Genomic DNA, 15,916 nt, shown 5'->3' with positions numbered 1-15,916 from the left:
TCAGTCTTTCATGAACGTATTAAACACATAAGGTTCAGAATAAAGAAATCGAGACTCCTTATGTGAAGAGTGAAAATCAATGTGTCGATATGTTCACCAAAGCAGTTATTGGAGAAAAATTATCTAAATTTATGAACAAGTTGGGAGTAGTGAACTTTCACTCCTCTCAACTTGAGGAGGAGTGCTAGGAAAGTCGATATTTTTGGAGGAGCTGCCTTATCTTTATTCCTTCCTCTCAAGTGATTTTCTCTTTGATTTTAGTCATATTCTTAGAAAGATATCCTTCTACATTTGTTGGGAAGTGGTTGAATATCGATCTTATATTCTCATCCATCCTGTAACATCATACATCATGCATGGTAACAATAATGAAAGACGCTCCTTCTCTCTCATGGATGTAGGCACATTGTCTAACTACGTAATTGCTTGTGTGCTTTGTTTTGTTTTTCTGTCGGTTTTTCCTTGCTCTCAGCAACCTTCAACACGTCTTCCATCCAAAAAAACCAGCATGGCGCATGAAAGGAGAGCTTGAACTGTTAACACGTCCATCGTTTTCCTGATTTGCACGAAGCTCTGCCTCCCTAATAGAGGGAATGGGAGGGGCAGGTTGCTCGACCTCTGGCCCTATCCCTCAACCACCCCTAGATAGCTAGACGCGGGAGGGATAGGAAGCCAGCAAGGGAGTTGCACCACCGGTATGGGCTCACCAACACCAGGGTGGGAGAGAGACGACCCCAGAGGAAGGCCCGGAAAGACCGGCCAGCCAAAAACCGGCGATGTTGTAGGAAGACGACCACCGTAAAGTCTCCAAAGAAAAAACCTAGCAGAGCTTCTCTCACCTCAAAACTTCAAAAGATAGCTACACTATGGGATTCGAACCCAAGACCTGCAGGTTAAAATAGTGCAACCTAATCATCCAGTTATCCGTCCAAAGATCGCAAAAATTTATTCAAGCCAACTCAGACGCCGGATGTCCAAAAGGAGAAGAAATTATTGTTATTATTTCTCCAAAGGCTAACGTAGTCACCGGAATTATTTTCTTCCCATCGATCGATTTACAGGTGAGGATACTCGACTAATCTTTCCCCAGTGAAAAAAGAACAATTTACAAGGAAAAGAAAGGGTGGTCACGAAACCAAAACAGAAAAGGCAATCTGGACCGCGAGATTATTATGCAGGCTTAAGAAACACCAAGAGCCGCATTGTAGCAGAATCTGTCAGAGGCCGTCTTCCTCACTCTGGAGTCAGTCTCCACGGAAGGAATCGGAGCTCCCTTTGGAGAAATCCGGAGATGCTCGTGCTGCTGCATCACGAGAAGCGTCCTCTTGTCTCTTGTCTCGGTGGGTCTGGGCCTGAAGATCAATTGGAGTAGCCTGCTGAAGGACCGGAAGGCCTTGGGCTGCTTCTTGCTCGGTGGCGCTGGTGCTCTTGGTGGCTTCGAAGACGACGCGAAGTGAGGCATCGAATTGGAGCGAGAGGCGGAGGTGATGGCAGAGTCCAGCTGACGTTTGAATGATCTGAGCTCGAAAGAATCGTAGAGACAACTATCACAATCCCACACCAGTTTGCTCCCGGACCTAGTCTCCTCCTCCTCCTCCTTGTCTTTCACAAGGGTGGCTTCTTCTAAGAACGAAACTTTTCCCATTCCAAGCTCCACTTCCTACTCCTCCACTTCTCCTTACCTTCTTCTATATTCCTCTCTCTCTCTCTCTCTCTCTCTCTCTCTCTCTCTCTCTCTCTCTCTCTCTCAACACGCAAAGTGCCTGAGGTTTAAAGTCAGGATGGTGATCTTCCACCACAAGGCCCCAAGTTTGCATGTCAAAAGAAAAGAATCAGGTCAACGGTACCCCTGTGTCTCTTAGATAATTCTTATAGAACTCCAGTATGGTTTTTCTTATAATGAGAATTGGACTCAGTACCAACACCTCAAAGTCGATCCTGATTAAGACTCGCGTGAATCTGAACCAAGTCTAACCAGTTGACATCCCATGGCGTTTGTTGATCTCATTAGGGATCCTCGCAGTGAGAGCGGTTCTAGGGAGCAGGTATATGCCATGACTTATACCCGATTGCCACTTGCAAAGGGCATAGAGGCTGGGAAATTGGGGAGAAAGCCTCCCATTTTGCCCTTTCATACTTGAAAAAAACTACTAAAAAACATTCAGAAAACCCTCCTCAAAACAGGGGAATCGGTTCCAAACGTTCAGAAATCCGTTGTCTTCCTTCTAATTCGAGTTACAGGGATCAGGTAAATAAGGAGAGGGGTAAGGGAGAGGGGTACATAGGAGAACCAGTCCGGCCGGTAGGGAGCCCGACATCCACCCCACCATCATCGCAGTCGGTCCAATTGTTCGTCCAGCTCAGAAGAAGCGATATTCCGGCCGACAATTTCACACATCCCTTCATTCTCAAGTTGTGTTATTCTTTCTTGATACGAGAAGGGAGGCAGATAGTTGAGTTTTGATCTAGATTTGCATATTCTTAGTACCCTTGTTGAGATGTATGGTGTGCGGAGACAAAGTGTTTGTTGAAATGCCTGAAAGAGATGTGGTGTCTTGGAGCTTGATTATGTGCATCATGGTCTCTGTCCTGATGCCCGGTTAGCATTTAGTGATAATGCTACCAAGCTGTGATGGTGGCGATCACTGCATTAAAATATATGAAGGACATCCTTGCTAATGGCATTATTGGTTTAACAGGCTTTTCATCATCACCATGGCTATTTTACCAAAGCAGGTTATATGTTCCCCCCCCCGAACAGGGCACTTAGCTACATCTCATGATCGGGGTCCCAAAGAGCACCACGTATGTAAACATGTGCATCTCGTATCCCCATGTTTGTCAGCATTAATTAGCATTGGAGTTTGATGTGATTGCAAAGACTTAAGTACCCTCTCCTCCATTGGTGCAAAAAAAAATGACGGTTCTTGAAAAGGAGTGGTTGTAAAGACTTAAGTGCCCCGAAGATGATTATTTAAGACCCAGTCTCTGCACTGCAGGATTATCCGAGAAAGAAATCTTCCCTGGAGGAGACCATGAACATCAACCCTCTTACTCTCTCTCTCTCCCTTCTATTTACCCTTACAGAAGGAGGGTCTGAGGGCTCCTCCCAGCGTGTTCATGGCCTTTTGCCCTTACAGAAGGGGGGATTTACATTTCGTAGAACACCCGTCACCGGAACGAGATAAACACCCGTCACCAGAACGACGGCTCCGCTGAGACCTCCTCGCTAGGGAGAAGAAGACGACGTGGTGGAGCTTCTGCTGGTCATCCTCAGCGCGACTGCACCGACTGGGTTGCTGTCGAGGAGGAGGGCGAGAACGGTGACTCTTAGCTTGGGCAATCTTTCTTTTGATGATTGTGGTTGTAATATATCGTTGAAGTTAAAATGGGGAATGAAATGGCAATAGAAATTGCTGAAAATTTACAAAAATAAACTACACTCAATAACGAAGACACCACTTTTTACGGATTTGGAATATGACCTCCGGTTAGGGAGATATGACTCTGACAAGTTGGTCCTAATTTGCGAGAGACACTACAAATCGCGGATTTGGAATATGACCTCCGGTTAGGGAGATATGACTCTGACAAGTTGGTCCTAATTTGCGGAAGACACTACAAATCGCGGATTTGGAATATGACCTCCGGTTAGGGAGATATGACTCTGACAAGTTGGTCCTAATTTGCGGAAGACACTACAAATCGCTATAGCGATTTGCGGAAGACACTACAAATCGCTATAGCGTTTCGCGATTTACGGAAGACACTACAAATACTACAAATTGTTGTAGGAAAGCCCGATAATACTACAAATCATTGTTGGAAGGCCCAAACAAATTGCTGTAGGAAAGCCCGGGATCCGCGCCGGGGGGGAGCCCCCGGACCCCCCTCCTGTAAGGGCAAAAACTCTAAATCAGGCACATAAGTAGAGAGAGAAGGGAGAGAGAGTGAGAGGGTTGGTGTTCATGGCCTTCTCCAGGAGGAACCCTTTACCTCTCTTGATTTCTTCTCTACAGAGAGAGAGGGTTTTACAGTGTTTTACGAAGAAGGAAGAAGAAGAAGATGACAATGCAGCAATGTAGGATCGTCTGTTGGATGTGCACAGAAGTAGAGAGAGAGTGAGAGGGTTGATGTTCATGGCCTTCTCCAGGAAGAACTCTTTGTTTCCCTTGATTTCTTCTCTAGAGAGAGAAAGGGTTTTACAGTGTTTTACGGAGAAAGAAGAAGAAAACATGTTTGTCCTTTTTTTGAACAGAAAAAGAAGAAGACTTTGAAGAGTCAACATCATCCTCGACTTTCTGGATGGAGGACATGTTTGTCCTTTTTTTGAACTATTTGTTTTTTCTTTTTTGAATGAAAGGCATTTTTGTCATTTTCTCAAACCATCACTTTATGAGAAGAATAGCAATAAAGGGTACTTAAGTCTTTGCAACAACACCAGAGTCCGATGCAAAGTTATGTCAACATACACGGGAATACGAGCCCCATGTGCTTGTATACGTGGTGCTCATTCAAAGCCCCGAACACAGACGTGGGATTCAGTGAATCATCGGGGGCGAACATACACCACCCTCTCCTATTTTACCGTTAATAACTAGTTGGTTTCAATGGGGTTCAACTACCAACACTTAGGGATGTAAACAGTTCAAATTCAAGTCTAGTGCAGCATATTTGGAGTTGGACTTAAGATATTGATGGAAAGTGTCTCTAGGAACCCATACATCTGATTAGCCATTTGGCCTTATTAGGGATGGCAATGGACCCGGCGGGGCGGGGGACAGGGTCTCCACCCCCGCCCCGTCTCAAGATTATAACCTCCATCCCCGTGCGGGACGGATTTTAACCTCCACCCTCGCCTTCATCCCCGTTTCATGTCCTCCATCCCCGGTTGAAACGGGGATGAGGCGGGGTGGGGGCCCGTTTCCCCATAGTCTATTGTCATCCTTTAAAAGGATTGGGGATGGGGCGGGGCGGGGCTGGGATCGTGGCGGGGATGGGGCAAGGCGGGGAAAAGTGTAAGTCCATCCCCGAACGGGGATGGATTTTAACCTTCATCCCCGCCTCCATCCCTGTTTCATACCCTTCATCCCTGGTCCAAACGGGGCGAGGCAGGGCGGGGCCCCGCATTCCCCCTGGTCCACTGCCATCCCTAGGCCTTATTGCATTTTACATGTACTAATGTTTTACAAAAGTAACTACATTAAAATGTGAACCCCAAATTAGATCTAGAAAAGGTTTAACAGAACCTACTAAAGATTATTCACTGAATTGAATTTTGGATCCAAACATGCTCCATTGTCATCCTTGCTAGCAACTGGTGCTCACTAAAGAGTAAGGCAATCGGGTTAAGAGAAAGAGAGAGCTAATATTTGCTATCCCTGACTATACCATATTCGGCTTAGTAGGAACACAAAATTTTCTGCAAACTGGACATGGGCATAAAAATATATATACAAAACAAGCATACATGCTATAAAGGTAAACTGTAAGAGTCATTGAGTTGGGATGCCAGCAAAATGTCTATATAAGTCGATTTGATCCTCGATTGAAAGGTTACCCAAGATCTGAATCTGAGTTTGTGAAAACAGTAATAATATTAAAACATCTTTAAAATATTAAAAAGGGATGAAGGCCGAATTGGCTCTTGTTAGATCGATCTTGAGACGATATGATACCAATGTTATCAGTATCGGTGCATATCAGCCAATACATATCGTATCGGCAGAAAATGCTTCACCCTGAATCTGGCTATTTTTAAAATAAATAAAAAATACTAAAAATTAGCAGATTCATAAGTTCTATAAATCGGTGACAAGGCAAGCTCGAAGCCACTCACGTTGTGGAACAACTGAGCTATCTGTATAAATGTGTTGGATTTGAGTCAGGTTTAGGCGATTACCGAAACTGACATAATCGGATCTGATTCAATCAGATTCGGATTCAAATTATTTTTTTTAGGGCACTTGAATTGCTGGAACTTTCTTCCTTACCCCCACCCCCTACTCAAGGCGTTGAATCTATAGATTCCAAAATTCGTCTTGACATGATCTTTTTTTTATGTTGAGGAACCCTCACTGAGAACCGGGTCACTTAATTAGGCGAGGTAAACCCTGGTGGGGTCACCAACAAGCCCTTACCAAGCCCACCAGTTAAAGGCACCCACACACCCAGTGGTAGTCGAACCTTGGACCAAAAGGTCAGCACCTTCATTAAAACTCCAATGGCCGGAGTATTATAAAACCATTGTTGGTTCTTCTTTTGACCTTCAAAGCTGCCAAAAGCATATAGATCTTTAGCCATCAAAACTCTCATTTGCTCCCTGTTGCGTTGCGAACAGCCATCTCAAATTAATTGAAATTGGAAATTAGGTGTTAGGCATGTCATCGATGTTGAAATTGGAAATTGTTTAGGGTTTGTGGGATTTTTTTATTTTGGGTCTTAAATCATGTTGGCTTTCATGTCGTTTTACAAGTATTTAAACATAAAAGTAGGCAAACTGTGTGCGACTTGCAAGTTAAATATCTTAAAATAATATCATAAAATCGTTTTCTATATTTACTCTCTCTCTCTCTCTCTCTCTCTCTCTCTCTCTCTCTCTCTCTCTCTCTCTCTCTGGTCTATAAGAAACACACTAGTTGGAACTCATAGGGGAGGTTGTTTCTACCTAATCTGATGTCATGGATGTGTTCAGCATGATTAAAATAGTAAGAATCGACCCTTGGATCATACTTTTTGAGGTAAAATATATATTTTTTGAGGTTTAAAAATATGATACATTATAGGCTATTGATCTCTCGACCCTCCTAAAATCTGACATATACTTCAGAAAAACATGATCCAAAGATAAGTTTTTATTAAACTTAATATGTATGTGATCTACATGCTTGGTTTTATAAGAACCTGCTCTTAAATCATATGATTTTGATGCATAAATAAGTTTTTTTAAGGCTTTAAAATCAATGGCTCGTAATCTTCATAAATGTTCAAGCTTTCAAAATCACATTTTTCATTGAAAATACACCGTCGAATTGTTGATTCCTAGCAAATTCACCATGCCAAGCACATCCACATGGTTAGATTTGCAAAAAAAGTGTAGAAAATGCACATATTTCTAGTTCTCATATTATAGGGACTATATATATATAGTGATGGGTAGGTGACATTTATTTGATCTACATGCTTGATTTTGTGAGAATTGACTTTTGAATTGTCTCATTTAAACGCTAAGCTTGGTTTTTATAAGTTAGGTCTACAATTTTAAAGAACATTCAATGCTTAAAAATCTCTTTTTTTCTCAAAAAACATGACCCAAGTATAATTTTCTAGCAAATAGATCAGAACACATTTTTCGGGTCAGATTTATGAAAATGAATCTGAAAATCCCTATCCAAGCTCGAAAGGCACAAAAAAGCATCAGGCACCTACTCATATATATATATATATATATATATATATATATATATATATATATATATATATATATATATATATATATATATATATTGGCTATTAATGAAGGTACGGAACTAATGAGCTAGAAATCATAGGTGCAAGTTGTATTGACTCAATCTAACCACACAAATGTGTTCAACATGGTTTGTTTGCTATGGATCATGCTTTTCTGATGTAAAAAATGTTGATCTTTTGAGTTGTGAAATTTTGACACATTATGGGCAGTTGATTTTTGGCCCCTTCAAAAACCTAATTATTTGTGGTAATCACATAATTCAAAACAAGTTTACTACTAAACAAGTCATGTAGATCACATCCGTAACATTTGATCTACAAAAAGTAAAAAGAAGAATTTGAAGAAAAAAATAATTTATACTTATTAGTTTCGTACCTTCATTGGAAGCCAATACTTACCCATATATATATATATATATATATATATATATATATATATATATATATATATATATATATGTTTGTCAAAAAAACAGAAATTTTTAAGTCAAAATTTTAGTGTTTACAACTATTGATTTTTTTTATTGGCAAGCTGGGGTTAGGCAGACCCCTACCTCATCACAATGAAGGATCACAATTATATATCAAAAACAGAGGAAAACCAATCCACAGGTTTATCTTTCCACACCCAGTCCCTATCCATGCAATTTAATCGAGCAAGTCTACAAGCACAAATTCTGATCTTTACTGTGGTAAGCGGGGTCCTGTGTCAAGCTGAAGGCCCAGGATCTAATCCCTCTGCCACATGGGGCAGCTGTTCTGGTAGGGGTCCGCCTAACCCCAGCTTGCCTTTCCAAAAAAAAACAGAAATTCTGATCTTTGTCCAACTAGGAAGCATCACCACAAAACCTTAAATAACGTTGAAATCAAGCAATTTAAACTTCAATCCCCACAAAAATAGAGAATATGTGGATCACGTCTACAATTCTTCATGGTTAGGTTTAAGAAAAAAATTAAAAAAATGAGCTAATGCAGTGACAACCACAAGTGAGTTCATGTGTGTGTGCGCGTGTGTGTGTGAGAGAGAGAGAGAGATCACTGATATTTTGAGAAAACATTGTTATATATAAAAATTAAAAATATGAAAAATATAAAAGCTCTTCAAAAGGTCTTGTTATTACTAATGGTGAATAGGGGTGTCAACTGGTCGGTTTTACCCAAACCCAACCCGGACCAAAGCCTATAGGGTCCAGGTATGGTGACAAATAAGACAACCCAATTAAGACCCGGGCCTGGACCTGAAGGTCTGATTAATACATGGACCCATGTATAGTTTGTGAAATTTTATAACAGACTCAGGCCCGACCCGAGTTCCCATTAAGACTCACAAATTTTCAATGTAAAAATGATAAAAAATATTATTTTACCAGGTATAGTCCAGGTCTAGTTTATGTAGTTCTTGTTTGGTCAAGGTATGGTTTCTTTTATAGTAGACCCGATTATACCTGGGTCCAGACCCAATACCATACCCAAAAATATGGACCAAAGTTTGGTTTCACTTGGGTCCAAACCAAACCCGACCGATTGACACCCCTACTCATGAATATTTACAAAGGCAACTAGGCAAACATGAGCAAGGCCTCCTTAACCAGGCTAAGATCATATATATATATATATGAACCCTTAAGCGTGCTGATGGAATGTGTGTGGCGTAATACAAAAAATGCAAAAAATGGGTCCAAACCAAATTTGCCCATTTTTGCCCCTTTAGCATAATTTTTTACCGCCACGAAAAACAATTTTAGTAAGGACACACATTTAGTAGTGGTCAAAAACTTCCCTTAAAGGGAAAAAATGTGCAAATTAGCATTTTTTGCCTTTTTGGCATTTTTTCGGGGCTGGCCATCCATCATGCCTAGTGTCGTTCCACTGTAGTTGTGCACCTAAGTGTTGAGCAACTACCACTTTTTTATATATGGTTAATCTAACATTAAACTATTTGAGTTTAACATTAGATTGATTCAACCTTGTCAAAATAATTAAAACACTTTTAAAATAATAACATTTTTTTAAAATGCAAGATTAATTTTTTAGACCAAAAACTTAAATTTGATAGCTTTATAAAGTTAGTTTTTGGAAAAGGTGTTTGACTTTACAATTCCCTCCGAGTTCAAAAGACCTATAATGCCCAAAATGTAACTTTCGTTTTAAAAAATGACTTTAATTTAAAGGGTGTTTTAGTTATTTTATAAGGTTGAATTCATCTAATGTTAATCGCAACTAGTTTAATATTATATATATATAGAGAGAGAGAGAGAAAGAGAGAGAGTAATGCATTCCTTAGGCCCCCTTTTTCGTTAGGTCTCGTTAAGCTTCTTCAAAGTTCAAAGTTCAAAGTTCAAAGTTCAAAGTTCAAAGTTTTAAGTTTTAAGTATTTTTTCTCATGTCTAACATCCACGACCTATAGATGTGATCTATAGGTTTTGTTTAGTGAGAACCAGTTTTTGGAACACCGAAATCTGACCTCTATACAAGTTTTTTCAGTGATCCAAAATCAATGGCTATGAAGGTACCAATTTTTTCTGGCTCATGAAATCATGTTTTTTCGTCAAAAAAACATTATCCAAGAGTCAATTACCACTAAATCGATTATGCTCAACACATCTAACAGATCAGATCTATCATAAAACACTTTAAACCTATAGGGCAAAACGAGAAATGGGGCCTAATATGTTCAGTTTTCATATATATATATATATATATATATATATATATATATATATATATATATATATATATATATATATATATATATATATATATATAAAGAGTGTATCATGATTGTTGGATCATAACATAATTGAGGATTCTAATGCAGTGCATCTGGTTGAGCTTGAGGAGAATGTGATGAAGACATGTTCGGGAAAAGAATAGTGTTAATCCCGAATGTGTCAACCTAGCTCACACCCACTTCAAATCAAAGCCCATGGGCCAAAACGTTTATTTTTGGGTATTTTCAAAACTTCTAAAATTTATTTTTGAGAAAATAAACATGTTTTTTGTCCAAAAATTATTTTATAGAATCTAGATATTATTTCATATTTTTGAGAATTTTTATAAGCAAAAAATTCAAACACTATTGTTTTCCAGGATTAATCATGTGGATCTGAATCTAGTTTCAATAGCATGTTAGGATCCATTTAGGATACTGAAGAGTGTAGTGGGTTTTTGGATAGATTTTTAGTTTGGTTATGAATATTTTATATTTTATTTGAATTTTGGATCTCCTTGGGTTCCTAAAACTAGTTGTTCAGATCCAAGGAAAACAATTGGACATTCACATGGTTGTTGGACCTTGGATCCCTCTTATTGGAACTAAGGGGTGGCAACCCTAGCCCCCAAAACAAAAGAAGGTTGGGTTCCTTCTTCTCCCCTTCTTTTTAAAACCCGAAAACATGAAGAGGAAGAGAAGCTGAGCTTTGTGAAGAATAAATCCCCCTTGAGTGAATTTGTAAAGCCAAGAAGTCACCCAACCTCTCCCCTTCCTTGGTGGCTGCTAGAACGAGAGTTGATGCTATGGTGTCTACCGCTAGACAGTAACCCTCAATCGATTGTTTTATGTGCTGTGAAGTGAAGAACATGGGAAAACACTCTTGGCCAGCGAGCTTAGCTAAGCGAATTTCTTCTCCCCTTCCCTCTTGATTGTTATGCTTGGATATATTGAACTATTTATGGTATGTTTGTTGTCATTAATGGACTGTGTGCATGAATATTACAAACTCAATCTGATTTTTTTGTTTAGAGATTAAGCATCTATTCGGTATTTAATTTATAGTAGGGTAATCATCTTGTCTTTATTCGGTTTCATATAGAAGATTGAACTCACATAAATATGGATTGGCCTTAAATTCCATTTGTCATTAACGTGAATCTATTATGAACTAATTTTCCTATGCCCAAATTGATAAGGTGAAGTTGAACTACAATCCACGTGTGGCTTATTTTTAGAAGACGTTTAGGACAGGGATTTAGTCTTCGATTCAACGCTTCTTGTTTACATGAAATCACCTAGGCATCAATCTGGTTTGCGTCAGTCTTGAATCTGATTTTTTTTTTCTGATTGTTTGATTTGAATTAAAATAGGTGTTTCTTTGTATTTTACTGTTGATTAAACAAGAATTTTATTTCATGAATATTTTGGTGTGGGACCGAACAATCGACATGCAATTTGTATATTACTTATGGGACACTCACCAACAGTTTGGTGAAACATCTCAAAAAACTTAATAGGTCTTTTGTGATCATATTTGAATAAGGTTCTTAGGGTATTATGTGTTGTTTACAAACACACCATTAGGCACTTCAAACAGCTCATTAGGACCCCCTCGCGAAGCCCTTAAACTGTGTGAAGTGAGGTTTGTGTGTTCTCATATCAATCTCCCTTATGACATCATTTTCATGAAATTTTGGTACAAGATAACAGCAATATTAAAATTGTTAATGGTAGCACTTTTCTCAAAGGTATTTTAAAAAGATATTTTCAATAAAAATTATCAGTGCACCAAATTATAAATAAGTGGTAAAGTTCGGGTCGAACACAGAAAACAAAGTAAAAACTTTATACTTCAAACATAACACACTCATTATTGCCTTGAAAGTAAAATAAAAAATGTAAAACAAACGCGTAATCTATTACAAATGTGTGTGGGTAAATAAAAGTTAATACAACTCAAAATAATAATTTGGCCTAGTGCCCTAATCTAAAAAAACAAAAAAAATAAAAGTAGTCTTCTATTGTTCAAGGACAAGCTCGTGATGCCTGTGTGTATAGGAATGCTTCAATGCATTCACCTCAGTCCACACTTGACCTATATTTTTTTAAGGTCGAGGCCACCACCTGTGAAACACAAGAAAAACACAACCTAAACTAGACTACTTGACTATGGTTAGTAACAATAAATCAACTAAGCTAATCTAGGCTAAGACAATAAACTAAAACAACTACTCTAAGTAAAGCAATTAAAACTAAAACAATCAAGTAACCTAAAAAGTATTTAACGTAATATAACCTAGCTCTAACTAACATAATCAACAGCAAATTACAACAAGAACTATCAGTTATTAAACTTAAGACTAATTAAGAACAATCAAAACAAAACACCAACTTAAACTATGTATCTACTTGCCCCAACTATACTCAATGAAACTTAAGAAAAACTAGAATTTACCCTCTGTTTTTCTGATGAAAAATAGATCAGACACACATTAATCTAACCTGCAATAATCTAAAATTCAAAGAATAACACAAAACATAACCGAAAATGCAAGGAAAAGACAAAACCACCCTACCTGATTTATTGGTTAGACTCCTTTTTGGGACCTTCCAAAAACGAATTTAGGTAAGTCTAAAAAATACAAAAAAAATATTCACACCTTCCTAAAAGTATCTAATTACTTTTAGGGGAAAGGAAAAACTTGATATTTAATAAAAAAATTAAATAAAAATAAATCAATTTCAAAAAACGACTCAACCCAAAACTGGAGATCGGATTTTTGTAGGGCCAAAACATTATCGTCGATAAAACAACCATAAAATCCAAACCTCTGATCAGATTCAGCTGAAATTTAAAGGGATTATTCCAGACACGTGCAGCTATGACATAATAAAAATTTAGCCTCAAACTCTTTCTGGATTGGTCGAAATCGTCTGTTTATCAGACCAAAAGTTTCAGGTCTGACAGAAATCTGGCCAACAAAGAAAGGAGTTTTTCGGCCAAAATAAAAATTAAAAAACGACAAACAAGAAGACTAAATAATCCTAGCTATCCTAGGTACCTATCTTAGACTCAATCCTAGTCTAACCTACTAAAATAAAACAGAAAAGACCTGGTTCTTGGGCCAGATTTGGTCCAAAAAGCAGTCTTGGCCGGTTAACAAAAACCAACCAAGCACGTCAGTGGCTAGAAGTTTTCCAGCAAAAAACATAATTGCAAAACAGAAGCCAAGAGGCTGGACGACCCTAATTCTAATCAAAACTGATAAAAGCAATCCTAATCTAACAAAATTTGGGGGAGAAGCAAGCAATCTTACCTCTATTAAAATGTGGTGCCTTCCTCCCGAGTTTATGCCACAAGATGACGCCTCTACCTGGAGATCAACTACCTTCTCACTGAGCTACGAATGGGGGAGATGAGTGCATCAGCAAAGCGAACACCGGGTATGAAGATGAAAAGCAACATCGAGTGTTGTGGTGACCCAATGGCCGAAAAAAACTTGAAGGCTGGTCGGCGGCTAAGATATGGAGTTTCGGGAAGAAGAAGAGGAGGGTTGGGCGCCACCTTGGGAGAAGAGGAGGAAAGAAGAAGGAGGAGACGACATAAAGGATGGAGGCAAGATGCTCCAATTCTAGGCTAAAAAAATTATATATACTCTAATCTAGGGTTAGGGAGTGTTTTGTAAAATTTATTAAGAAATGCTCAATTTTTTAAAATTACAGAAAACCTCAACTTATCATCTATTTCTAAAAGCAATGTTAGGACCTAGCTTAATTCCAAAGGGTAGTTGGCGCCCCTCTAAGGGTGTTTCAGACTTTTTGGGCTGTCAAAAAAGGATCAAATCTGGATCTTAACATTTGGATCAATTTGTTTCTCGGGATTCGATCCATAAGCCTTCAAATCACTCCAAATTGCTCATTATAGCTCTGTTTTTTATGAAATTCTAAACATAGCTTTTCTGCATTAAAACATGCCAAACTCAACTAAACATGGGCATTTAAACCTTAAATATGCTCAAGATCATGCATAAAAACATGTAAAAATATGAGTAAAATATTCATAATCAGTTAACATTCAATTAAAAGTGTTTTTATTCACTTAATTTTGTTATACAAATATTTCATTAAGAAGTGTCGAATTAGTCTTTAGAACTCCTCGTGTAGTCACACACTAGTATTGTTTGTACCCAGGTACACCACTAGGGTGTCTCCTAGTGTCCTCTCTCTACCATTGTCATCAGTTTGGTATCAGAGTGCAGCCTACCAAATTTTCAAATGTGGTACGGTCCATGTTGCCTACAATGACTCAAAGAGGATGCGGCCTAACCGTCAGTGTCAAATAAATGCCATAATGCAGAGAATGGATATGTTAGAGTCTCGAGTTTTTCATAGACAAAATCGTGAGCTCTGATGCCAGTGAGATACAATGGCGCAACGGTTAGTGATTATGGAGGTCAAACAAGTGTGAAGGGACAATAAAGAGGAAGAAGATGTTGATGCCTCTATGATTTTCGCAAAAGAACGATATGAGGAACTTTTCCATAAGATCCTCAGTGATCTGATCTTTGACGAGATTGAAGATAGCGAAGAAGAAGAGAATGTTTATACCTCTATTGATTTCACAGAAGGGCCTAATGATGAACCTTTCCATGAGATCCTTAATGATCTGATCTTCGATGAGATCAAAGATAGTGAGAAAGAAGAAGGCTCACATGTCGTTTTTGGTGATGTTGAACATCTCATAGATGATGTAGCTCCCTTCTCAACTAAATTTGACTCAAATATAAGGAGTGAGGACAAATTGAATATGTTCGTCCCCAATTTTGGTGATGTTTACCTATTGAAAATGAGTCATCCATTTTAAGTAGACCATGGCAGCTTGATAGGTCTATTATTCATAATGGTCAGAACAACACCTACTTGTTCGAGCATGAAGAAAGAAAAATTGTGTTAGGACCCTCTAGATTCCTACCCACTCTCTCATCCACACCAAAGCATAGCCCAGCTAAACCATCTATCGCACTTCTAGTTAGGCATAAAACGGAAGAACCCTTATGTGAAGTGCTTACATGTTATTTCTATTTGGTTTTTGATCATCCATTATATCTATAAGTTGAGTTTCCTCTATATGTTCTTAGTTTTTATGATTTTGATTCTTTTAGTTGTCGGTTTATTTCTTATTTAAGTAGTGTAGCAACATCCTTTGCTAATTTCACTTCCCAGATGAGTTTAAGAATTAACCAATCTTTTGAATTGTTAACTTTTAGATTATGTTTTACTCTTTCTCTTATATTTTCTTATTCTGAAATAGGTTTTGAATTATCATGTAATGTTCTTAGCAGGGAATCATTTTTGTTGATAAACTATTTTCACCTATAGATGATATAGATTTTTCTAATATTTTATTAGCATTATCTCAAAGATAAATTGTAAATACTCTATTCTTAATAAAATTTTGTATAAAAAATCTTCTGTAAGCAAACAATGAAGATCATTTCAATCGAAACAAAATCCATTTTGTCTATTTTTTGTACTTTTAGAAATTTCGCAGGTATTTTGAAAAAAAAGGAGACAAAAGGTAATCCTTAAACAAAGTAATTTTGTTGTTTTGATAAGGAAAAAAATACCCCCTAATAAGAGTGGACATTTAGTTATTAGTTGTATTATTCTTCCTAAATTTACTAAATTGTTTACAAGTTGAATCTTTCATCCAAAATAATTATTGTTGAATAT

General features: G+C 38.0%; 1 protein-coding gene across 1 annotated transcript; it reads right to left on the bottom strand.

Moving 5' to 3' along the window:
- Window positions 1-1,180: 1,180 nt before the first annotated feature.
- LOC149820062 (Serine/Threonine-kinase) lies at window positions 1,181-1,645 on the bottom strand. The gene has a single exon (XM_089981735.1). The coding sequence runs from the start codon at window positions 1,643-1,645 to the stop codon at window positions 1,181-1,183; it is 465 nt and encodes a 154-aa protein (XP_089837861.1).
- Window positions 1,646-15,916: the final 14,271 nt, after the last annotated feature.

The sequence above is a fragment of the Nuphar pumila genome, chromosome 12, assembly GCF_984573655.1.
Source record: "Nuphar pumila chromosome 12, dmNupPumi1.hap1.1, whole genome shotgun sequence".
In the NCBI taxonomy this organism is placed as follows: domain Eukaryota; kingdom Viridiplantae; phylum Streptophyta; class Magnoliopsida; order Nymphaeales; family Nymphaeaceae; genus Nuphar; species Nuphar pumila.
Note: the sequence above shows the minus strand (reverse complement) of the source record. Positions and strands in the feature narration are given on the sequence as shown.